The sequence below is a fragment of the Filicampus tigris genome, chromosome 8, assembly GCF_054856515.1.
Source record: "Filicampus tigris isolate MCC_2025a chromosome 8, RoL_Ftig_1.0, whole genome shotgun sequence".
Taxonomy (NCBI): Eukaryota; Metazoa; Chordata; class Actinopteri; order Syngnathiformes; family Syngnathidae; genus Filicampus; species Filicampus tigris.
The window spans coordinates 26903551-26928285 of NC_141224.1; the positions used below are offsets into that span (position 1 = coordinate 26903551).

The 24735-nt window shown below is 44.3% G+C and overlaps 1 protein-coding gene and 1 long non-coding RNA gene across 8 annotated transcripts in view; one reads left to right on the top strand and one right to left on the bottom strand.

Annotated features, from left to right (window-relative positions):
* LOC147144176 (CUB and sushi domain-containing protein 3-like) overlaps positions 1–24735 on the top strand; it is a 708031-nt gene that overhangs the window by 621681 nt on the left and 61615 nt on the right. For all 7 annotated transcript variants that reach the window (XR_015087709.1, XR_015087711.1, XR_015087710.1 and 4 more), the window contains exon 61: positions 9898–10071. Coding sequence is in view for 4 of the 7 variants with exons in the window: in XM_086037006.1 (XP_085893132.1) it covers positions 9898–10071 (174 nt within the window). In the remaining 3 variants the exon portion in view is untranslated. The remainder of the gene's footprint in view (positions 1–9897; positions 10072–24735) is intronic.
* LOC147144182 (uncharacterized) lies at positions 19455–20890 on the bottom strand. Its single transcript, XR_015087715.1, has 2 exons — positions 20521–20890; positions 19455–20188 (listed from the first exon to the last, which is right to left on the bottom strand). It is a non-coding gene; the product is annotated as an uncharacterized LOC147144182 (long non-coding RNA).

A 24735-nucleotide genomic window follows, 5' to 3' on the forward strand; every position in this document is an offset into this window, starting at 1 on the left:
ACACTGAACATATAATTGTTGCACTGAACTGAGTATTTTGCATTTAGTGAGACATTTGGGCTTGTGCTTTCCTGAGGATCTTTGTCATTCTTGGTGGCAAGGAGGCAGCTGCTGTGATCAAGCTCTTTATTTCATCGCAGCTACTTTATAAACATATTTTAAAATCTCAAGTAGCGCCTGAAGTGCCTTCAAGTAACCCTGGGGGTACTAGTAGCCCCATTTGAGAACCACTTGCATTGGACCACAAATGGGGTTCCTCAAGGTTCGATTTTAGGCCCCCTACTTTTTAATCTTTATATGCTTCCCCTCGGGGATGTCATCAGGGGACACGGCATCAGCTTTCACAGCTATGCTGATGACACGCAGCTGTATATTGCCGTGTCTCCTGATGACACAGGACCCATTGATACCCTTTTAAATTGCATTTTAGATATCAAGTCATGGATGGCAGATAATTTCCTACAGCTCAATCAGGACAAGACTGAGGTTTTAGTTATCGGTCCCGAAGGTCAGAGAGAGAAGCTTTTACCAAAACTACACATTTTTAATCCCTCACACTGTGTGAAGAACCTTGGCGTCATTTTTGACTCTGAGCTCAGTTTTATTCCTCATATTAAAAATGTAACCAAGATTGGTTTTTATCACCTTAAGAATATCGCCAGAGTCCGCCCGTTTCTCTCTCAGGCTAACACGGAAGTGCTGATGCATGCCTTTATTTCCTGTCGTTTAGATTACTGTAATGCCCTGCTCTCTGGCCTCCCGAAAAAGAGCATTTCACCACTGCAACTACTGCAGAATTCAGCCGCTCGGGTGCTGACGAGAACCAGAGGGCGGGAGCACATTACGCCAGTTTTGAAATTGCTGCATTGGCTCCCTGTGTGTTTCAGGATCGATTTTAAAGTACTTTTATTAGTTTATAAATGTGTTAATGGTCTTGGGCCATCTTATTTATCTGATTTGCTTTTATCATACCAGCCCTCGCGGATCCTGAGGTCCTCTGGCGCCGGCCTTTTATTTATTCCAAGGGTGAGGACCAAAATGCATGGCGAGGCTGCATTCAGCCGTTTTGGTCCTCACCTTTGGAATAGCCTGCCAGAGGATGTCAGGTCTGCAGAGACTGTTGATATTTTTAAGAGGAAGCTCAAGACACACCTTTTTAGTTTGGCTTTCAACAACTTTTAAATAATTTATCTTTTCTTTTGATTGAAGATAATTCTGTTTTGCTTTGAATGTTTTATAGCACTTTGAGTTGCATTTTTATGTATGAAAAGTGCTATATAAATAAAATGTGATGATGATGATGACAAATGCAACTAACTTGATCCTTTATCATTTGTTTCTTGTCAACTTAAAGTTGCAAGAAACTTATTTGTCATGCATTTTGCAGCAGACAGTTAATAATGTTTTACCGCGTAAATGCAGCCTAGGAGTTAGGCCTTCTTCATTGCACAGAAGCCTGCACACTGCGCACGCATGCACCCATACGAGAGTATTTAATTGCCCATCCATCTCCCTTGTGCACAGACACTAAAGTGAGCACACCTTAGCGTCTCCTTAGACCGTGGTGGTTGCCAGAACGCTGTCAGCTCCTGCTGACCTGCATGCATTAGTCAGCCAGCCAGAGGATCCCTATGACTCACTCCACTGCTCTCACTTCTGCAACAGCACTTATTTCTCTCAAGGGGCAAATTAATAAAATACAGAGTAAAGAGCGCAGTCTGATTACTAAATGGGTTCTTTTTTAATTTAGGCATTCATCATGCGTCATTGGGAGGGAAGGTAAATTCATTTTTTTTCATTCCTGCTGCCTCTATTCACATGGGCTATCTCAAAAGGCTTTCGAGAACAAACCAGGGATTTAATTTGATTTGATTCCTTATTGAATGAGAAGATATTAAGGCGAACAGACAGTACTGCCACTAGTCTTTTTATGCGGCTGGCTTTTCTTTTGTTTGATTCAGCATAAAGTCCCAATAAACGGACTTCAGTGATTTGTTTCTAAATACATTAAATATGTTGAAAGTGCTGAAAACATGTGCAAAGACTTAAGAACCATCTGGTACTGAACTGTTGAGATATATGGATCTGTTTTGGTAGACAATGCATGTGTGCTCAGCGTAAAAAAGATGGTGCATCATTATTTTCACGCCAGTGCAAGTCTAGTTTACGTTAATGGGGAATTTTGGCAGACCGTGCTGCGCCATGCTGGGCGTTCCAGCATACCAAGGACGTTTTCTTTTACACATATCTTGCGCACCTGACAATGGGGTATTTGAAAGTAAACGGGAGCTTAGACCAGCTCAGAGCAGGTCTAAATTGTGGCACAGGTGGTGGAACGTAATTTTGGTGAATGTGATCGAGGTGCAATCAGACGGATTCAGAGCTCTGCGGACGTGTGTGTTGGGTGTCATGATATTTCTTCCATACATATGACAGCAGCATGCAGCAAACCCTCTGAATCATTGTAGAAATCAATTCATTGAACACATCATTATCATCATATATATTTATTATATTATTTAAAACACCTCCCTGGGCTGCAACGCAGCTATGCCGGGTTCGAGTGGCGGAGTCACACACATAAGGAGAGCGATCGGGGTGGAAGGTGGTCTCCAAGTACGCAATTCACAGCGGTGATCTGTAATCGCCATAGCCAAGATAACATTGTCCACCAGTGAAGGTCAGATTGCAGGTCCTTTTAAATTAACTTTGCGCCTTTTAACCTTCTGAATGGACTCGAGTGAGACTGTTTCTGCTTCCACAATGTGTGTATCTCCTGAGCTGAATTTGGAGGGAATGAGGGAGCCGCTTACATTGGCCAGGAAACAAGTCAGCTGCGTTCACTACCACAACGGTGCAAAGACACATTTTTACCTGCGCCCATCTATGAAAATACAACAAAAAAAAGGAAAGTACACCCATGCGGACAGTTGTAGTGTGCTTTGTGTTACACTTGCGCTGGGCAGAAAAATAGGGCCCATAGTGTTTGAGTATTTTTCACAATTTCAGCTTCATCGTGGCTAAAGCCAAGCCCAAGTACACACATAGGCTTTCTGGCATTAGTTGGCCCTCCCCCGTTATATAAGTACTGAGCGCCGTTATTCTGAATGACCCGTCCACTCACTAACCTGCCTGTCTTCGATATCACTTGCCCACGATTTGATATGAACCCACACACAACACAAAACAGAGTGAGGCAGTGATTTATTGGACGACGCAGACACTGGTCTGTGGGCTAATGAGCTAGCGGACTAATTGGTTAGCGGGCCTCGCTAGATCGCCAACCCTTGGAGCAGTGTCGACAACTTCCAATAATCTAGCGCCACAGAGACAATTCTGGGAAAGATAACTGGTTATTAAACATAGAGGCACACACTAAGCAGCCTGTGGCTCAAACTACAGACTGTTGAGCACAGAGTGTGTTTGTACAAGAAAGGATTTGAGGGACAAATACTTTCTAAGAGTCAAGCAGGCTGTTTTCAGCACCTTCAGCAGACACACACACAGCGTCCCAGAACAATAAGGCTCTATTTTTTCTTGATTTTGGAGCCTCTTTTTATCTACATGGTGATGGTTTTATTCCTTCAAATTGGTCAGGCTTGACACTATTCTCTGTGGTGTGTCAAATTTCTAAGATGTTTTATTTTTACTTTACAGGGAGTTTAACGTTTCGAGGGAACCAGTGTTTTGCACATTCTGCACAATGCTGAAAAAGTCAATTTAATTAGAATCCCTATTCCCGAATCCACTTTTTGTTTAGTTTTACCACATATCCATGTTTTTATACTTCCCTTCCATCGGTCTTGTACTTTGATCACATCCAGACCAACGTTCTACTTGACAGCTTCCAGCTGGGCATTTTAGAGAGGCTATTCAAAGTAAAGGGCATCTGCTTCTAGAGCAAGGGCATGGGAATTCCAATCTGAAGAGAATCTCTTTGCTTGCTCATTAGCATCAAAGAGAAACAATTGCAAATGAACCTGTTTTGACTGCAAAATTGGGGAAAATGGCATTGCTAAACAAAACATTAGTAGTTAGTAGAATTGCAGCCCTTTTGTCATTTGCTCAGCATCATCATAAATTTAAAGAATATTATGCAGAATTTTTGGGGTATCAGCTGCCAATGAAGAAAAAAAATGGAAGACGCCTTGGCATGAATACCCGAAAACTCCCCGGTGGCATGTTCCACTTTTGCTGTTATTCTCTAGTGAGGCTAAAATGATGTAACTAAATATCCTGAGGCAGGTAAAATGGCTATCATCGGCTCATCATGTATGGTATAACAAACCAAATGTGATTTGAGTTTTTCCCCCAAATAACATTTGAATGGAGAGCTTGTATTAAGGGGCTGATTTTGTACTGATTTTGAAAAGGTCCATAGACCCACATTGCCACATCTGTCTATTGCTGTCATCTCCAGTTAAGTAGCAAAATATGCAATGGCATTGCCAGAAAAGTCAACCTTATCTGTGGAGCTGTGTGTAACTCTTAAAGAGGAAGTCAACACAAACATACTGTATTTTTTGGTTCCCAGCAGGCCCGCTAGTTGAAATATGGCATTCTGATTAATTTTGCGTTTGTGGAATACAAGTTAAGCAGCAAAATGCAGTCATTTTTAGCCATCCCTGGGGGCGGCCATTTTGTCTTCTGTTGACTGAAAATGACATCACAACCAATCACAATGACCAGTCACGGCTGACCTGTTTTCTGAATCTGAGCTGTGATTGGTCCTTGTGAGCAGTTGTGATCACTTCCGGCGCCGCGCGAGTGGCAGCCCGCTACAGTAGCTCCGGCTCATCGGTGAGCCTTTTCGTGTGTTTTTGTTCTTTAATATTACTCTACCTCATACCTTTTTCGTATAATTTATAGTCGTAACTTGCGTAGCAATGGACACCCAAACTGCGGTATTCTTGCTGCTGCTGATGGCTATTTTTTGCGCGATCGTGTCCGGCGACTTGGCTCGGAGCCGAGCCCCCATTGTTTACAGCCGGAATCAGCTGTTAGCACTCCGTGCTAACCATGCGCCGGCTCCCGGGGCGAGACCCGATATCCCCCGTGAGCTGAGGAGGAAGAGACTGGGATCTCGTGCGGGGGTTAAACGCCGGGAAAGGAGGAGACGATACCATCCCGTCCTCCCGTCTGTTATCATGGGGAATGTTAGATCGCTCCCCAACAAGATGGACGAGCTAGCGGCGCTTACCCGGCACGAGAGGGACTTCCAGGAGGCTAGCCTGATGCTATTCACGGAGTCGTGGCTAACAACGCTAACGCTGAACGCGGTCGTAGAATTGGACGGCTTCCAAATCATACGCGCGGACAGGACGCTGGAGAGTGGAAAGAGGAAAGGAGGAGGGCTGGCTGTGTTTGTGAACAATAGATGGTGTAATCCTGGGCACATCACGATTAAGGAGCAGCTTTGCAGCAGGGATATTGAGCTGCTAGCTGTTGGCATGAGGCCATTCTACATCCCGCGAGAGTTTAGTCACGTGATCGCGGTGACCGTCTACGTCCCACCAGCTGCCAGCAGCGACACAGCCTGTGATGTCTTGACTGCAGCAGTGAGCAGGCTACAAACACAGCACCCAAATGCCCTGGTACTCATCTCTGGTGACTTCAATCATGCCTCCCCTTCCTCCTCTCTGCCTTCATTCACACAGTATGTCACCTGCCACACCAGAGACAATAAAACACTGGACCTTTTCTATGCCAACACCAAGGAGGCATACACATCACTGCCCCTCCCCCCGCTGGGCAAAGCTGATCACAACCTGGTGGCTCTCCAGTCTGTGTACAAACCTCTGGTCCGCAGGCAGCCAGCTGTGACCCGCACGGTTCAGAGATGGTCTGGAGAGGCCGAGGAGGCCTTAAAGGACTGGTTCAGCACAACTGTGTGGGAAGTATTCAGCGATGCTCACGGGGAAGACATTAGTAGCCTAACGGACACTGTTACAGACTATATAAATTTCTGCATGGAGAACACCATACCCACCAGGACAGTAAGGTGTTTCTCCAACAACAAACCCTGGATCACACCAGACATAAAAGCTCTCCTGAAGGAGAAGAGGAGGGCTTTTGCGTCAGGCAACATAGAGGAGCGGAGGACTGTGCAGCGCCAGCTGAGGAGGAGGATCAGAGAGGGGAAAAGGTCCTACAGGAAGAGGATGGAGGAGCAGCTGCTGCAGAACAACGCCAGGGGAGTCTGGAGGGGCCTGAAGACCATCTCAGGCCACGGACAACCCAAGACCCGGACTGGGGGGGGACCTGCAGTGGGCAAATGAGCTGAATCTCTTTTTCAATAGGTTCGATCAGATGCCTGCCTCCACTCAGTCTCTCCTGCTGCAGTCTCCACCTACTCCTCCTGCTGGGCGTGTCACCCCCTCCCCTCTTTTCTCCACAGTCTCCAGCTCCCAGCTACACCAGATAGCCACCACTCCTTCCTGTCCAGCCTTGGCCTTCACAACATCTCAGGTGAGGAACCAGCTGAAGAAGATGAAGGCGAGGAAGGCAGCGGGTCCAGATGGCATCAGCCCCCAGCTCCTCAAATCCTGCGCAGACCAGCTGTGTGGAATTGTCCAGCACATGTTCAACCTGAGCCTGAAGCTGGGCAGGGTCCCCCAGCTATGGAAAACATCCTGCCTGGTCCCGGTGCCAAAGACCCCCCACCCGAAGGAGCTCAACAGCTTCAGACCAGTGGCGCTGACGTCTCACCTGATGAAGACCCTGGAGAGACTGGTCCTTGTCCACCTGCGCCCCCTGGTGAGCTCCTCAATGGACCCACTCCAGTTCGCATACCAGCCTGGCATCAGTGTGGATGATGCCATCATCTACCTCCTCCACACTTCACTCTCCCACCTGGAGAAGGCGGGGAGCACTGTGAGGATCATGTTCTTTGATTTCTCCAGTGCTTTCAACACCATCCAGCCCACCCTACTGGGAGACAAGCTGGAGCGGGCGGGGGTGGCGCACCACCTCACCACATGGATCCAGGACTACCTCACAAACCGGCCACAGTATGTGAGGACACAGGACTGTGTGTCTGACGTGCTCCTCTGCAGCACGGGGGCCCCACAGGGAACTGTCTTGGCTCCCTTCCTGTTCACCCTCTACACCTCGGACTTCAACTACAACACCCCTACCTGTCACCTGCAGAAGTTCTCTGACGACTCTGCGATTGTCGGCCTCATCACAGGTGGAGATGATCGGGAGTACAGAGAACTTACTCAGGGTTTTGTGGACTGGTGCCAGCAGAACCGCCTCCTGATCAATGCGGGGAAATCCAAAGAAATGGTGGTGGATTTCGGTAGGCGCCAGCACTCTTCACCTGCACCAGTGAATATCCGGGGAACAGATGTTGAGAGAGTCTCAACTTACAAGTACCTGGGTGTTCATCTGAACAATAAAGTGGACTGGTGCGACAACACAGACGCCCTCTATAGGAAGAGTCAGAGCAGACTCTTCCTACTCAGGAGACTGAGGTCTTTTGGGGTTCCGGGGACACTCCTCAGGAACTTTTATGACTCGGTGGTTGCATCGGTCATCTTCCAGGGAGTGGTCACCTGGGCAGGCGGCGTCTCGGCCCGGGACAAGAAGCGGCTGGACAAATTGGTCAAGAGGGCCGGCTCTGTCCTGGGCTGCTCCCTGGACTCTGTGGACTCGGTGGGGGACAGGAGGATGTTGGCCAAGCTGTCATCAATGCTGGGCAACCCGGACCACCCCCTCCAGGGCACCCTAACAGCACTCCACAGCACCTTCAGTGACAGACTGTTACACCCTCGCTGTGCAAAGGAGAGATTCCGCCGTTCCTTCTTGCCTGCTGCTGTCAGACGCTTTAACAAGAACATTGTGTAGTCTCTACGAACTGGCGGTCATTAGTGCAATTGTGCAGTCCTGCACCTGAGCTCACCTGAGGTCCTCTGGCGCCGGCCTTTTATTTATTCCAAGGGTGAGGACCAAAATGCATGGCGAGGCTGCATTCAGCCGTTTTGGTCCTCACCTTTGGAATAGCCTGCCAGAGGACGTCAGGTCTGCAGAGACTGTTGATATTTTGAAGAGGAAGCTCAAGACACACCTTTTTAGTTTGGCTTTCAACAACTTTTAAATAATGTATCTTTTCTTTTGATTGAAGATAATTCTATGTTTTGCTTTGAATGTTTTAAAGCACTTTGAGTTGCATTTTTATGTATGAAAAGTGCTATATAAATAAAATGTGATTGATTGATTGATTGATATCGTGCAATACCCAATATTCCCCACTACTGTAATACCGTGCAATACTCAACATTCCCCACTACTGTTAGTCTAGTTTTATTTTTATCCAATGCTGTTCCTTACATTTCACTACAGCACTGCAGCACTGTCACTTAGAGTATTTTTTCCTCTGTACTATGTACAGGCCGAAATGAGTGTTCCTCATATTTTTTATGTAGATGTAGGTTGGTGTGTATACACATGTGTATATACACATGTTACTGCGTATATCTACACAGGTTTGATTCTAAATGTTTGCCGTCAATGTTATACATTAATGGCCACATTATGCCGCCGCCCCTGTGTGACCTATATCTTTGCTACTGTAACAATGAAAATTTCCCCACTGTGGGATCAATAAAGGCATTCTTATCTTATCTTAACGCATAATGAAGCTCACTTATGTCCTGTTGTGCCTGTTAGTGTCGTAGTGTATAGGCATCCCCAGAACGCTAAAATTGTTTGACTAGAATTAGAACAATGTATAATGGATGTGGGACATAAAAATAACAATCATGCAAATGTACTATTTAATAAACCTACCACATCCCTATATTGATTCATGCACTCTGTTTATTAATGTATGACATGACAAACTGTGTATAGCAGATATTTCCAAAGTCCGGCCCATTGTCAAATTGTATCCGGTCCGCAGCCTCTGTCATAAAATTAATAACGTCTGGCCCGTAGCCCTGTTGACAATCATATAAATTACATTCTAAATGCAATTTCACATTCACACACAATATGGCAGCAGCACTCTGTACAATTCCATAACCTTGCATGACCCTTTCTGGACAGTTTCTAAAATGGAGACATTGAAAAAAAAAAGGAAAGTTGACAGCGAGGGCCGACAATTTAAGGAAAGGTGGAAATTTGACTATTTTTTCACTGAAATACGCAACAACTGTGTTCGCCTCATTTGCAAGGAGACAGTTACATATTTCTCTGTATTAAAGCTAAAGGTTCAGTGAATAATTATTTTCAACATGCCATGTTTCAAATTAACCCTGGCCTCTACTGGTGAGTATGATATATTTTTTACATATTTCCCTGTTATTGAATTAAAAAGTACAGAGAACATTTAACTGCCCATTGTTATTCATGTTTGAAATGTAATTTGTACTGATGAATACTATTACTTATTTCCCTGTTTTTAAATCTAAATGTTCAGTGAACATTTAATTGCCAGTGATATGTCATGTTTCAAATGGAAAAAATAGACATGTTTAAGAGGAAGTCAACCCAAACATTTTTTTCAAGAATATGTTCTATACTAGGTCGCTGATGGTGTTGTGGTACACTCGCCTGAGTTGTGTGCAGACAGTGTGGGATCAGTTCCCACTCAGTGGCTGTGTCTGTGTGTGTGCCCTGCGACTGGCTGGCGACCAGTTCAGGGTAGTCCGCCTTTCGCCAATATTCAGCTGAGATAAGCTCCAGCACCTTCCAGCGACCCTGTCCAGGAAAAGCAGTGCGGAAGATGATGACATGTTCTATACTGGTCCATATTTTTTCGTGTGTCGTTACTTTCACCAGCCTTGGTTTTGCTTGATTTACGACTTGAGTATCCTTGCAACTTTAGTATTAGAGTGCTCTTGACTGGAAACACTGTAAGAAGTAATTAACACTGTCCCATTATTTTACCCACAGTGGTGACATGTGTGACACCTCCATCCATCCCTCACAGCCTTTTGGAGGGCTCTGTGTGGGAATGGGGCACCAGTGTGAGTTACAGCTGTCTGTCGGGCTACGAGCTGTCCTTCCCTGCTGTGCTCACCTGCACAGGAAATGGGACATGGAGTGGAGACCTGCCTCAGTGTTTGCGTGAGTAATAATGTAATCATTGTCACATGATGTGTGTAGAGGTCTCCAGAGGGGGTTCAGGACAGGAATGTTTAGCTGTTGTTGCACCTGACCACTCTGTGCAAACAGGACACATGGAATGAATGCCTTTTGCCAGCTATGAGTTGTGTATCAACAAATCGTTAGCATTATGGCGAATGCCATGTTGTTTAGCCGACAATACGTGTAAAAGGTGTGTCAGATTGCTGCCTCACGTCTGATTACTTTATGGTTGTATGAACAGCCAAGAAAATTGCAACACCTCATCGCCCTTATTTCAGAGATAGAGAGAAAAATGTTTAGCAACGGTTCCTTCTACAGTATTTATGTATACAACTTACATCCCAAAATATTTCAAGCTTTAATGTAAACTTAAACATATTTTAAACATATTTTCCAGGTTTAATTTGTCTTCCCTGAGGTAAGACTCCAGTATTACTTTGCCGCTCACCCCTTTGCAGGTTTTCCAACTTAAAGTGATAATTCACATATGTCCGCGACTTTGCAGTAGTAAATGGATAAGAGTTTGTCTATAATTAATTGTATGACTTCATTATGTTACAGTGATATAATCGGCGGTCACTCGTAGTCGAGTATGACTGTCCTCCCTCTTGGGCCTTGTGGGTCTTCAGGTGGATACAGAGGCCGATTCTGGACCCGATTATTCTGCTGCAATGTGGGCAGGGGAAAGTAGTAGTGGTGGTTTGGGTTGGTCCTGTTTGGTGAAATCTCTCCTTTTTCCTTCCTGAGTTTGCGTTTGTCCTGTCCAGCATGATGGAGGTCAGCGTTAAACTGTGCAACACCCTCACGGACGATGTTTTTCCAGGTCGACGTGTCAGATGGCATATCTTCCCAGACTTTTATGTCAATGTGGCACTTCTTCAAGTTTTTTTTTATGTTGTCCTTAAACCTCTTCTTCTGGCCTCCAGGAGCCCTCTTCCCTTCAGCAAGCTGCGAGTAGAGGACTTGTTTTGGGAGGAGAGAGTCAAGCATTTGAACAACATGACCAGTCCATCTCAGCTGGTTTTGGGCAATGGTGGCAGTCATGATGGGAATATTGGCTTCCTCCAAGACGCTAGTGTTGGTGCGTCTGTCCTCCCAGCTGATCCTAAAGCTTTTTTGGAGGCATCGTTGATGGTGTGCCTCAAGTGCCTTTGAATGCCTGCTGTACCTGGTCCAGACCTCTGAGGGTGGGTAGCACCACTGTCTGGGCCTGACGATTTCCCGAGTCAAAGGCTTTGGTGAGGCCTATAATGTATATAATGGTAGATTTTTTCCTGGCACTTTTCCTGCATTGACGAGCAATGAAGATCATGTCCATGGTGCCTTAGCTTGGGCAAAAACCACTCTGGGACTCGGGAAGAATGCTCTCTTGACAGGGGGGCGAGTTTGTTCACCAAGACCCGAGCAAGGGCTTTCCCTATGGTGGACAGGACTCCACGGTAATTCCCGCAGTCTGTAGTCACCTGGAGATCGAGATCCTCAAAGACTCTCCTTCTTGGCCTTGAGAAAGCCCCACTGGCACTTCTGAGGTGATGGTGTATTTCATCATCGATGAGAGTTTTTGATGAGAGGAGGTTGCCAAGGTATGGGAAGTGGTCCACATCTTCCAGTCGGATGTTCTCAATGGAGATGTCTGGGCCTGACGATTTACCAAATCAAAGGCTTTGGCGAGGTCTATAAAGGCCATGTATAATGGTAGATTTTTTTTCCTGGCACTTTTCCTGCATTGGCGAGCAATGAAGATCATGTCCGTGGTGCCTCAGCGTGGGCGAAAACCACTCTGGGACTTGGGAAGAATGCTCTCTTGACAGGGGGCCGAGTTTGTTCACCAAGACCTGAAAAATGTTTCATTAACAAAATAAATACAAAAATGCTTTTAGAGGAATGAAAACTAACTGAAATTACATCTTACGTTTGTAAAATTTAACGTCTTTGTTAATTAATATATGAGCTTTCGGGGTTCATTTTAAATGTTTCTTTTTTTATTACTATACATCCGTAGCTACAGTAGAACCAAGGTCAGTTTGTTTGACAATTGTACTTTACATTTCTTTATTACATATTCATTCATTTTTATCTCGCATTAACAAATAGTCCTTATTCATCCTGGACTCATAGACCAATGTGTTCGCATATTCGTTGACCATTTAATCACAGAATCCCAAATCCATTCAAATGGTTTATTAATTGTACAAATATTGATATTCTCAATACCAACTCAGTATCAATATCAGATTGATACATTAGTTTCTGTTTCGCTCTTGTATGCATCGCTGGCGTTTTGTAAAACGCACGACAGCAAGGTTGCCCGGAGTCGCCGCTTCTGTGTCTGTGCTGAGCAGGCACTGTTTACCGTGGTTGAAACCCACCCAGTTTTTATGGGAGCATAAGTTTTCTAACATGTGACTGACAGTTGTGTTTTGTTGCCAAGTTGTGTCTTATTATATTGCTTAGTAGTGTTGAATGTCTTTGCTTAGTTTCAAATTTAGGTTCTGACTGTGCAGAGTATATTTACACTAGTAGTTAGAGGTGTAACCAACATAAAACATGAAAACCAACATGAAAACCAGAGAACTGTCAATGGATGGAAAGTAATTTGGGAGTTGAGTTAATATAGAAAATCTATCAGATATATTGCACAAAAATTTGCCATAGCAAGTACAACTACTTGAAAGAAAGAAACCACTGATAAAATGCAAGCTTGGTCTTAACATTGACCAGCCAAATCCAATTTTGGATCTGTAACAATTTGTACACTGTACACCTATGTACACTCATTTCTGCATAAGCCTTAATTTTGTAATCAGGATTTCTGTGGTGGTATCGTTCAATAAGGGGGGAAAGTCAAAACAAACATGCATACCATCATATTTGAATATCATCCCACTACAAGCAACAATACACATCAAGTCACAATGTTCTTCTTCACTGTGTCTGACCAGACACTGTTTCCTATGTAAAACCTTTGTTGCTTACGATTGTGATCAATACGCAGCTCTGGTATAGAACCTAACTCTTCTAAACATGTAATTAAGCCAGCTTCCTAATGTAGGATTCTAAAAAGTAGTCAATCTGGTTATAAATTACTGGGTTTTACAAAGGCAAATAAATGGAAATTGAGAAGAAAGAGCTGATCTTGGGCGTAAAAAAGCTATTATCTATGCATTAAATTGTCAGCACAGAATTATGTCCAGCAGTCTTCGGTACTGGTCCTCATACATTTAAAAAACATTATTAAGTGGTAAATCCACCTCGGTTCATGTTAGTCCCATGTACTTGCAGAACAGATCCCTCTGTAGCCCGCATTATTGTATGTACGCTTTGTACAAGTGTCACATCACAGCTTTCTAGTAAGGATTTTGTAATAATGTACCATATGACATAAGCTCTAAACAAAATTCATATAGTTGTTGCTTCAGTTTTAATAATTAAACTTGTATTACCCAGATACCATTGCATGTGATACCGAAAAACGTTGAGCTCAGCAGTGGAAAAAAAGTTCGTTATATCTACCATCTGGGACCCTATTTTGGTAGGCAGTTGGCCATGCGCTTGGCGTAAGAACAGGCGCAAGTTCATTTTTGTGCCGATGCAAATGTAGTCTACTGGTTTTTGGGACCTTGATGCGCCTCACTGCGCGTGTTAGTGTATGGAGCTGCCACTCCTCCAACAAACCTGACAATGTGGTAATGGAAAGTAGACTGCGCTCGGTGTAAAAATAGGCACATCTTCATTGTTAGCACAGGTGGCAAGTCTAGTTTAGTTTTTGAATTTGGTATGCTTTGACTTGATGGACGTTCTGGCTGACGCGGCTGCCGAGCCCCCAGCACATTTTGCAATTTGGTGACAAAAACTACACTAAATATTAAAGCAGCATTGGGCAAGAAATCAACCTTAATACAATTTTTTCGCAACTCTTTTGATGAAACATTGACGTACAAGTACAGTAGTTGAATGGGACTTCATGCCCTGAGGGGGTCTGTATCGTTTTTACTGGCACAAAGCAACTTTGAGGAGGATGGGATCAACCCTGACACACAAAAAAATACAAATGTCCTGAATTGCTTTACAGGATACTCTCTTCCTCCTTTCGCTATAAGGACGAAAGGATGTGGTTGATTTTTGTCAAAACACTACAGCTTTTGTCCACACGGCACCACCATAATCAGGAAAAACTGACATATGACACAGTGTTGCTTTAAACTACCTAAAAGCAGGCCTAAATGGTGGCGCAGGTGGTGCTTTGGTGTATTTGATCAAGGTGGAGGCAGACAAATTTGGCGCTCCAACAACAGCGTGGGACAATTCCTTTGAATCAATGTAGAAATCACAGTTTTACTTCGATAAATGCACTTTACGCACAGCAATGTCATGCACGTTCCATCCCACAACAGCGCACAGTGGTGCAAATGCCCCCTTACCTGTGCAAAGTCTAGGAAAATACCAAAAGAAAGAAAACTCCACCCATGTGCACAGTCAGACTGCACTTTACGGTAAATGTTTTACTAGGCAAAAAAATTGGACCCCTAATGTTCAACTAACTTGATATTTTAATGCAGTTTCACACTGAATGCCTTTGCTCTTTGTTTGACACATACAGCCTGTAGAAAGTATGATCTGCATGCAGGATAGAATTAACATCAGCATCCTGCTCTGCACTCACCTACCACTCTGCAATCCTGCAAATGATTCATTCAGCTGCATTTAAACTTAATTGAACACAAGAAGCAAATCATGATTTCATTACACTGCCATGTTTCCTAACAGAACATACAGAAACCAGGAAAATACACTTTCTGAGGTTGTGCGTGTCTGCAGGAATGGCAACTTTGAATCTGGTCACTGCATATTGATTATTTCAGAGGCATTGATAATTCATCAAGGAAGGCAAGAGTCTAAGAGAGAGAGTGCGAGGAGAGCTAGTGGAAATAAATTATGCTGGATGTTCACTCTTTCCTCTCATGCTCATTCAGTCACACACATACACACTGACACATAGAGGCACACTAAATATGCTGAGCTTGATTTTGCCTGCGGACATTTTTCCCCTTTCTATAAACTGTATCTATACAGTAACTGTACATGAAGTGGATGACTTATGAGAGGCCCCTGTATTTTTCAACTAAGATTGTTTTATGAGTGGAAAATAACAATATTTTGCACCAACTCTGTAGATATTCGTATTGAAATGAACATTTGGAAAATGATATAAATGGTATGTTTCTTGGATTTCATTAAACATTTTCTTGAGAAGTCAACCCTAAAATTGTCTTTACAATAATATGTTCTAGCAAGGCAAATCAGTTTTATTTATATAACACATTTCATACACAAGGCAACTCAATGTGCTACACACAGGCAAAGACAGCAGTTTCAAGCATTTGAAAACACAACAGTTAACAACATTCAAAAGCAAAGCAAAGAAAACAAAAGTAAAATTAGAATATTTAAACATGTTAGCAGAAAACTTTAAAAACATTTAGAAGTCAAGCAAATAAATACAAGTGGGTTTCTAAAATATATAAAAGAAAAAATGACTTAAAATTGTTTAGAGGACCTTAATCAAAGGTATGAGGAAAAAACGCAACGCGTTTAACCTGGATTTAAAAGCATTTACACTCGCTGACTTTACTTCTGTTGGCATCTTATTCCATTTGTGTGCAGCATAACAGCTAAAAGCACCTTCACCATGTTTACCTTGAACTCTGAGCTCCACTAATTGACCCACGTTTGCAGATCTCAGCGCCCTACAAGGTTTATGTTCAATCAGCATTTCATTAATGTATTCAGGACCCAAACCATTAAATGATTTTAGACCAGTAGCAAAATTTTAAAATCGATTCTACAGTTAATTGGGAGCTAGTGTAATGCCTTTAGGACTGAATTAATATGTTCCGATCTCTTTGTTCTGGTAAGAACCCGAGCTGCATCGTTCTGAATGGGTTGCGTCTATGCAGCTACACTAGTCTAAACTCGATATTCTGAATAATATTGTTTGTGGAATATGAAATAAGCAGCAAAATATACATTCTCAGGGGGCGGTCATTTTGTCACTTGCTGTCGACTGAAAATGACATCACAGTTGCTCAGGGCTCAGGTAACAACCAATCTCACCTGTCTTCTGAGGCTGAGCCGTGATTGGTCATTGGATTAAATTGATTAAAAATGGGATGAAAACAGATGGATTTTATTGCTTAACTCATATTCCACAAACGCAACATTAATCAGAATGCTGTGTTTTAGACTAGTGGGGGTGCATACAACATATTGTGAAAAACATTTTTGGGTTGACCTTCCCTTTAATGATTTATGACTGGACTGTCTATATTCTATTATTTCTATTTTTGAGAATGCTTATGATGAGGTACATTCTTTGCTGTCTAATGCCCCTTTTGCGATTTTGTGTTTGAGGATGAGATCTTATCTCAGTAAGAACTTATCTTCTTGTCCAGTCGTTCCATGGCAGACCGAGACTTTGCACCAATCTAATCAGCCGTATCGGGTCGGCCAATATTATGCATATTTTGTTAATTTCATGATCGGCCTTAATGACGTAAACCGCCGAGTGCTCGGATCAGCGATTTAAGACATTAGAGCCGCCGTGTTTTCCTCATATAGATTTATCCGTGGTGGGCTCCCGCAAATTAATTTGGGCTGCCACTGCTAGATTCTGTAGCCACTTTTCAATATGTAAAATATAACATGCACAGAGAATATGTCACTATGAAGTAGTGACAAAATTGATGCCCACTGAGATGGCTAAAAGTGGGTGCATTTTGCTGCTTAACTTATATTCCATACACGCAATATTAATTAGAATGCCGTATCTCAACTAGTGGGCCTGCATAGAACATATTCTGGGAAAAAATATGGATTCATTGGATGGATTGGGTTGACTTCCTCTTTAAGAAAGATATTGATGTGAATTGTAGCATTTGTGATGAGTGCCCTAAAACTATTGTTCATTTATTTTGGTAGTGTCCATCTGTCAGGAATTGTGTGATTTTATTTATAACTAGTGAATGCAATTTCTGAAGAAATTGCGTGTGAAGGCGAAAAAGCTGAAAAAAAAACTGCGGAATACATTGGAATGACACTGAATGAAGTTGAATGACCTCAAATTATATACAATAGCCTGGAATGAGGAGGACATAAAAAAATCTGAGGGGAAGCAAGAAAAGAGGAAGTAAGGAAACAATGAAAGAAGGAGGTCAAGGAAAAAAAGAAGGAAAACAAGAAAGAAGGGAATCAAAAGAAGGGAGGATAAGGAAACAATGAAAGAAGGAGGTCAGGCAAAAAAACGAAGGAAAACAAGGAAGGAGGGAATCAAAGGAAGGAAGGAAGTAAAGAAGGAGGTCAGGCAAAAAACGAAGGAAAACAAGGAAGGAGGGAATCAAAGGAAGGAAGGAAGTAAAGAACCAAGATAGCAAGGAAAACAGCAAGACAGGAAACAAAGTAGGAAGAAAGAATACTAGGAAGCACAAGTGGAGGCTAAGAAATGAGGAAGAAAGGACTCTAGGAAGGAAGGAAACAAGGAATCTAAGAAGGACGGAGGGAACCAAAGAAACAAGGAAAATGGAGAGGAAGGAAGCAATCATCTGTGGTGCACCTAATATTTTGGCGAGGGGCGACAACCCTAATTGTGGCTAAAGTCCCCGTCCAAGATGGCCGCCGCACCAAGCGGGACTCGGGCCAAGAATCCTGGGTGTAGCTCATCTCCCTGTCCAAGATGGCCGCCTCATTGGAGAGGCTTTTGGGCGAGAAACCTGGATGTAGCTAACGTCAATGTCCAAGATGGCCGCCGCACCAAGGGGACCTAGGGGTGAGAATCCTGGCTGTGGATATGGGGGCTAAGGCAGAGAATCCTAATTGTAGCAATTATGCCTGTCCAAGATGGCCTCTGCAGCAGGTAAGGCCGATGGGCGAGAATCATGGGTGTAGACCACGGGTGGTCAAGTCTGCTCCTCAAGAGCCACAAACCAGCCTGCTTTAGGATTATCCCTACGGCAACACACCTGATTCAAATCATCATGCTCATTATCAAGCTTTTGTAAATCTTGCTGATGAGCTGATCATTTGAAACAGGTTTGTAGTCGTAGGGATGAACCTAAAACAGGCTGGATTGTGGCTCTTGAGGACCGGACTTGGCCACACCTGGTGTAGACAATGTCCCTGACCAAGATGGCCGCCACACCAGGGGAACCTGGGTAAGTGAATGCGAGGTGTAGCTAAAGTCCCGTCCAAGACGGCAACCCGACTTCGGTTAATTGTATAAAAAACATTTGTAATTTTGAATGGGAGCAATGTAAAGTCATGGGAATGAATGGTGGAATTTTGTGGTTTTTTTAAGCGTGAATTAGTTAATTGTGTGGGAAGTAGTAGGAATGTTGGGTGTGCTGAAAAGCTTGAACAATATGAGTTGAACGAGATGAATGTTGTGAATTTCAAATTGGAATGATGTAAATGTGAAAGCTTGAATATGCCAATGGGAAAGAATGGTGAAATGTTGTGGGTTTTTTTAAGGGTGAATGAGAGGAATGTTTGGAAAGTAGCAGTTTGGGCTGTGTTGCAAAGCTTTACCAATATGAGTTGAATGAGATGAAGGTTGTGAATTTCAAATTGGAATCATGTAAATGTGAAATGTTGAATATGCCGATAGGAAAGAATGGAGAAATCTTGTAGTTTTTTTAAGGGTGAATTAATTGAATATTTGGGAAGTGCGAAATTAGGGTGTGTTGAAAAGTTGACCAATGTGAGTTGAATGAGCTGATTGTTGTGAATTTCAAATTTAAATGATGTAAAAATGAAATGGTGAATGTGCAATTGGGAATGAATGATGGATTTTTTGGGGTGTTTTTTTTAAGGGTGAATAAGTTGAATTTTGGGGAAGAAGGAATTGTGGGTGTGAACATTTATGAAACAGAAAAAAAGTTCCTCGGAAGGCATGAATTTTCTGAAGGTTTTGAAACTTGAATGAAGTCAATCGGATGAAAAATGTGGAAGGAGTTGCATGCCGAAAAAGTGGTCGGAATAAAATAGAAAGGGGTCAGATAACAACCAACACAACTAGATTCAGAAAACAGGTGAGCTGTGATTGGCCCTGAGCAACTTCGATGTCACCTTCAGTTGACAGAAGTGACAAAATGGATGTACATTTAGGCTAAAAGTGGGTGCATTTTGCTGCTTAACTTGTATTCCATACACACAATATTAATCAGAATGCTGTATTTCAACTAGTGGGACTGCTTCTGTAACACTTCTGGAGTGACTACAGTTAAATAGATCAATGGACCAGAACTAAGTTCAACTATTTGAAGTAGTAGTAATTAATATAAACCAATTGAATGACCACAGACCAAGAATAAGTTTAAACTGCCGGCTTCTTTTAGTTGAATTCAAACATATTGACATACAAATGACACACAAAATTGACACATAATGGACATACGATTTACATAAAACTGTAAGGAAAATATATTCCCTCTGCTTTCAAGTAATATTTTTGGTTGTTTATCCCTTTTCTTTAAACCTATTATCTAGTTTTGAAAATACAGTTCTCAACCCGGGTTGTTATTTTAATAAATTCTAATTTTACATTTAAATCTATTTATGTGACCCTACCTTTGTTTTGAATAAAGTTCAGTAAAGGCAGGTATCTTGTTCAAATCACTTAAGTCCACCTTTAAATCTCAACCATTTCTGCTTTGTTGCTTAAACCAATCAACAATTCAATAACACCATTACAGCATCATTATGTATGGTTGACAAAAAAATAAAAGTGACACAATGTACAAACACAAAACAATTCAGCAAAAGACTGAACTAATCCAAGTATTCAATTGTCTCTGGTTCAATCATTCATGTTCTTCTGAATGTCCGAATAGTCAATCCTGAGTTTAGAGTCCACTGCGGTGTAGCAGAGAAAACAACAGATAGATCCTACCAGGTCCGATGGATATTAAAACGTCCCGCAATTGCTCTCCGCTCCTGCGTGAGACAGTTCAAGGGGTTCGTGGGTGGCTCGCCATCTTACGTCTCGCACAAAGAATCAAACTCCGTTAAGAGTTCAGACGTTTCTGAATCAAACCTTAGTAGCCTATCATAACAACAAAATAATATGCATAAATAACCCAATTAGTACATCGGGTAACTTCAATTACAAGTTAAAGTCCGTTTACTGTCGAATGAAACGAATACAAATAAAATGACGCAGTTTCAATAATGGCGGTGGCAGGTGGAAAAAAAAAAACATCGCAGAGACATTGTATCACGACCCGCATTCTATTAGGCACCAATTCACCGTTTACAGCCATCATTTTAACATAAAACAACATAAATTTGACATCTTAGCTTCTTTTTTCATCAATTGACCAATACAATATTATAAAATGTTCGTTGCATAAAAGAAAATACAAGTCTTAAACTCACCAAGTCCCGTTCAGTAATTAGTACATCACCAATGTAGAACAGGTTATGAAAAATACAAAAAATAAGTCTTTCTCCGTACAAAAATAGCATTCGATAGCTCGGTTTCCTTCTATTTTTTCTTTTTTCGTTTAGCAGCAACTCCGCGAGGACTTACTGCACCTTCGTCGTATTCAGAAAGCACGAGGGAAAAAAGAAAATATAAAGTGCGCATTTCTGGTCACATGCGTCACGACGTTACGTCGCTACGTGTCCTTCAAAATAAAAGTTTTGATAAATAGTTTAATCATTTTATACAAATACAAAAACATTAATAAATTAATGAATTTGCACGGTTTTCAACCTTGTAACATACTTTTAAGATATGTTTATCTATTTAGTATTTACATTGCATGTATTTCCTTAACGACTGTTTTTATTAACAGGCTCTTATTTTATGACACTATGTTAACCTGGGTTACACATAGAACATATTCTGGGAAAAAATATGTTTGGGTTGACTTCCACTTTAAGAAATATATATGTATATGTATGTATATATATATATATATATATATATATATATATATATATATATATATATATATATATATATATATATATATATATATATATATATACATATATATATATATATATATGTATGTATATATATATATATATATATGTATATATAAACGTATATATATACGTATATATATATATATAATTTTACATAAAAACTCACACTCGCAGTATTTCAACCACGGAATGTCCGTGCCTTTGCGGTTATAACTTTGTCATTCCCGATTTTCTTTCTACTTCCAACCACTCAAAATTGGTTGCCAGCCAATCGCAGGGCACACAAAGATAAACATCCGCACTCACAATCACACCTAGGGGCAATTTAGAGAGTCCAATCAACTTACCATGCATGTTTTTGGAATGTGGGAGGAAACCGGAGTACCCGGAGAAAACCCACACAGGCACGGGGAGAACATGCAAACTCCACACAGGGAGGCTGGAGCCGGGATGGAACCCGCGACCTCTGAACTGTGAGGCGGACGTGCTAACCAGTCGACCACCGTGCCGCATATATATATATTTATAGCCCGAAAAGGATACGTGGGTCCCCCTTCCCATGGGCTCACCACTGGTGGGAGGGGCCAAAGGGGTCGGGTGCCGTGTGAGCTGGGCGGCGGCGGAAGACGGGGACCTTGGCGGTCCGATCCCCGGCAGCAAAAACTAGCTCTTGGGACATGGAATGTCACCTCTCTGGCAGGGAAGGAGCCTGAGCTGGTGTGTGAGGCTGAGAGGTTCCGATTAGATATAGTCGGGCTCACCTCCACGCACAGCTTGGGTTCTGGTCCCAGTCCTCTCGAGAGGGGTTGGACACTCTTCCACTCTGGAGTTGCCCAGGGTGAGAGGCGCCGAGCAGGTGTGGGCATACTTATTGCCCCCCGGCTTGGCGCCTGTACATTGGGGTTTACCCCGGTGGACGAGAGGGTAGCCTCCCTCCGCCTGAGGGTGGGGGGACGGGTCCTGACTGTTGTTTGTGCTTATGCACCAAACGGCAGCGCAGAGTACCCACCCTTTTTGGAGTCCTTGGAGGGTGTGCTGGAGGGCGCTCCACCTGGGGACTCCATCGTTCTGCTGGGGGACTTCAATGCTCACGTGGGCAATGACAGTGAGACCTGGAGAGGTGTGATTGGGAGGAACGGCCCCCCCGATCTGAACCCGAGCGGTGTTCGGTTACTGGACTTCTGTGCTCATCACGGATTGTCCATAACGAACACCATGTTCAAGCATAAGGGTGTCCATATGTGCACTTGGCACCAGGATACCCTAGGCCGCAGTTCGATGATCGACTTTGTAGTCGTATCATCGGACTTGCGGCCGCATGTTTTGGACACTCGGGTGAAGAGAGGGGCGGAGCTGTCAACTGATCACCATCTGGTGGTGAGTTGGCTCCGATGGTGGGGGAAGATGCCGGTCCGACCTGGCAGACCCAAACGTATTGTGAGGGTTTGCTGGGAACGTCTGGCAGAATCCCCTGTCAGAAGGAGTTTCAACTCCCACCTCCGGCAGAACTTTTCCCACGTCCCGGGGGAGGCGGGGGACATCGAGTCCGAGTGGACCATGTTTCGTGCCTCCATTGTTGAGGCGGCCGATCGGAGCTGCGGCCGCAAGGTGGTCGGTGCCTGTCGTGGCGGCAATCCCCGAACCCGCTGGTGGACACCAGCGGTAAGGGATGCTGTCCAGCTGAAGAAGGAGTCCTATCGGGCCTTTTTGGCCTGCGGGACCCCGGAGGCAGCTGACGGGTACCGGCTGGCCAAGCGGAATGCGGCTCTGGCGGTTGCTGAGGCAAAAACCCGGGTGTGGGAGGAGTTCGGGGAGGCCATGGAAAATGACTTCCGGACGGCTTCGAGGAAATTCTGGTCCACCATCCGGCGTCTCAGGAGGGGGAAGCAGTGCACCATTAACACTGTTTATAGTGGAGATGGGGTGCTGCTGACCTCAACTCGGGACGTTGTGGGTCGGTGGGGAGAGTACTTCGAAGACCTCCTCAATTCCACCGACACGCCTTCCACTGAGGAAGCAGAGCCTGGAGACTCTGAGGTGGGCTCTCCTATCTCTGGGGCTGAAGTCACCGAGGTAGTCAAAAAGCTCCTCGGTGGCAAAGCCCCGGGGGTGGATGAGATCCGCCCGGAGTTCATAAAGGCTCTGGATGTTGAGGGGCTGTCATGGTTGACACGTCTCTTCAACATCGCGTGGACATCGGGGACAGTGCCTCTGGATTGGCAGACCGGGGTGGTGGTCCCCCTTTTTAAGAAGGGGGACCGGAGGGTGTGCTCCAATTACAGAGGGATCACACTCCTCAGCCTCCCCGGCAAGGTCTATTCAGGGGTGCTGGAGAGGAGGGTCCGTCGGAAGGTCGAATCCCGGATTCAGGAGGAGCAATGTGGTTTTCGTCCTGGCCGTGGAACAGTGGACCAGCTCTACACCCTCAGCAGGGTCCTCGAGGGTGCATGGGAGTTTGCCCAACCGGTCTACATGTGTTTTGTGGACTTGGAGAAGGCGTTCGACCGTGTCCCTCGGGGAGTTCTGTGGGGGGTGCTTCGGGAGTACGGGGTACCGAGCCCCCTGATAAGGGCTGTCCGGTCCCTGTACCACCGATGCCAGAGTTTGGTCCGAATTGCCGGCAGTAAGTCGGATTCGTTTCCTGTGGGGGTTGGACTCCGCCAAGGCTGCCCTTTGTCACCGATTCTGTTCATAACCTTTATGGACAGAATTTCTAGGCGCAGCCGAGGTGTCGAGGGGGTCCGGTTTGGTGGCCTCAGTATTGCATCTCTGCTTTTTGCAGATGATGTAGTACTGTTGGCTTCTTCAAGCCGCGATCTCCAACTCTCGCTGGGGCGGTTCGCAGCCGAGTGTGAAACGGTCGGAATGAAGATCAGCACCTCCAAATCTGAGACCATGGTCCTCAGTCGGAAAAGGGTGGCGTGCCCTCTCCGGGTCGGGGATGACATTCTGCCCCAAGTGGAGGAGTTCAAGTATCTTGGGGTCTTGTTCACGCGTGAGGGTAAGATGGAACGGGAGATCGACAGGCGGATCGGTGCAGCGTCTGCTGTGATGCGGACCCTGTATCGGTCTGTCGTGGTGAAGAAGGAGCTTAGCCGAAAGGCGAAGCTCTCAATTTACCGGTCGATCTACGTTCCTACTCTCACCTATGGTCATGAGCTGTGGGTCATGACCGAAAGAACAAGATCTCGGATACAAGCGGCCGAAATGGGTTTCCTTCGCAGGGTGTCCGGGCTCTCCCTTAGAGATAGGGTGAGAAGTTCGGCCATCCGGGAGGGACTCAGAGTCGAGCCGCTGCTCCTCCGCGTCGAGAGGAGCCAGTTGAGGTGGCTCGGGCATCTGATTAGGATGCCTCCTGGACGCCTCCCTGGTGAGGTGTTCCGGGCATGTCCCACCGGCAGGAGACCCCGAGGACGACCCAGAACACGCTGGAGAGACTATGTCTCCCGGCTTGCCTGGGAACGCCTTGGGATCCTTCCGGAAGAGCTGGAGGATGTTGCTGGGGAGAGGGAAGTCTGGGCTTCCCTGCTGAAGCTGCTGCCTCCGCGACCCGACTTCGGATAAGCGGGAGATAATGGATGGATGGATGGATATATATATATATATATATATATATATATATATATATATATATATATATATATATATATATATATA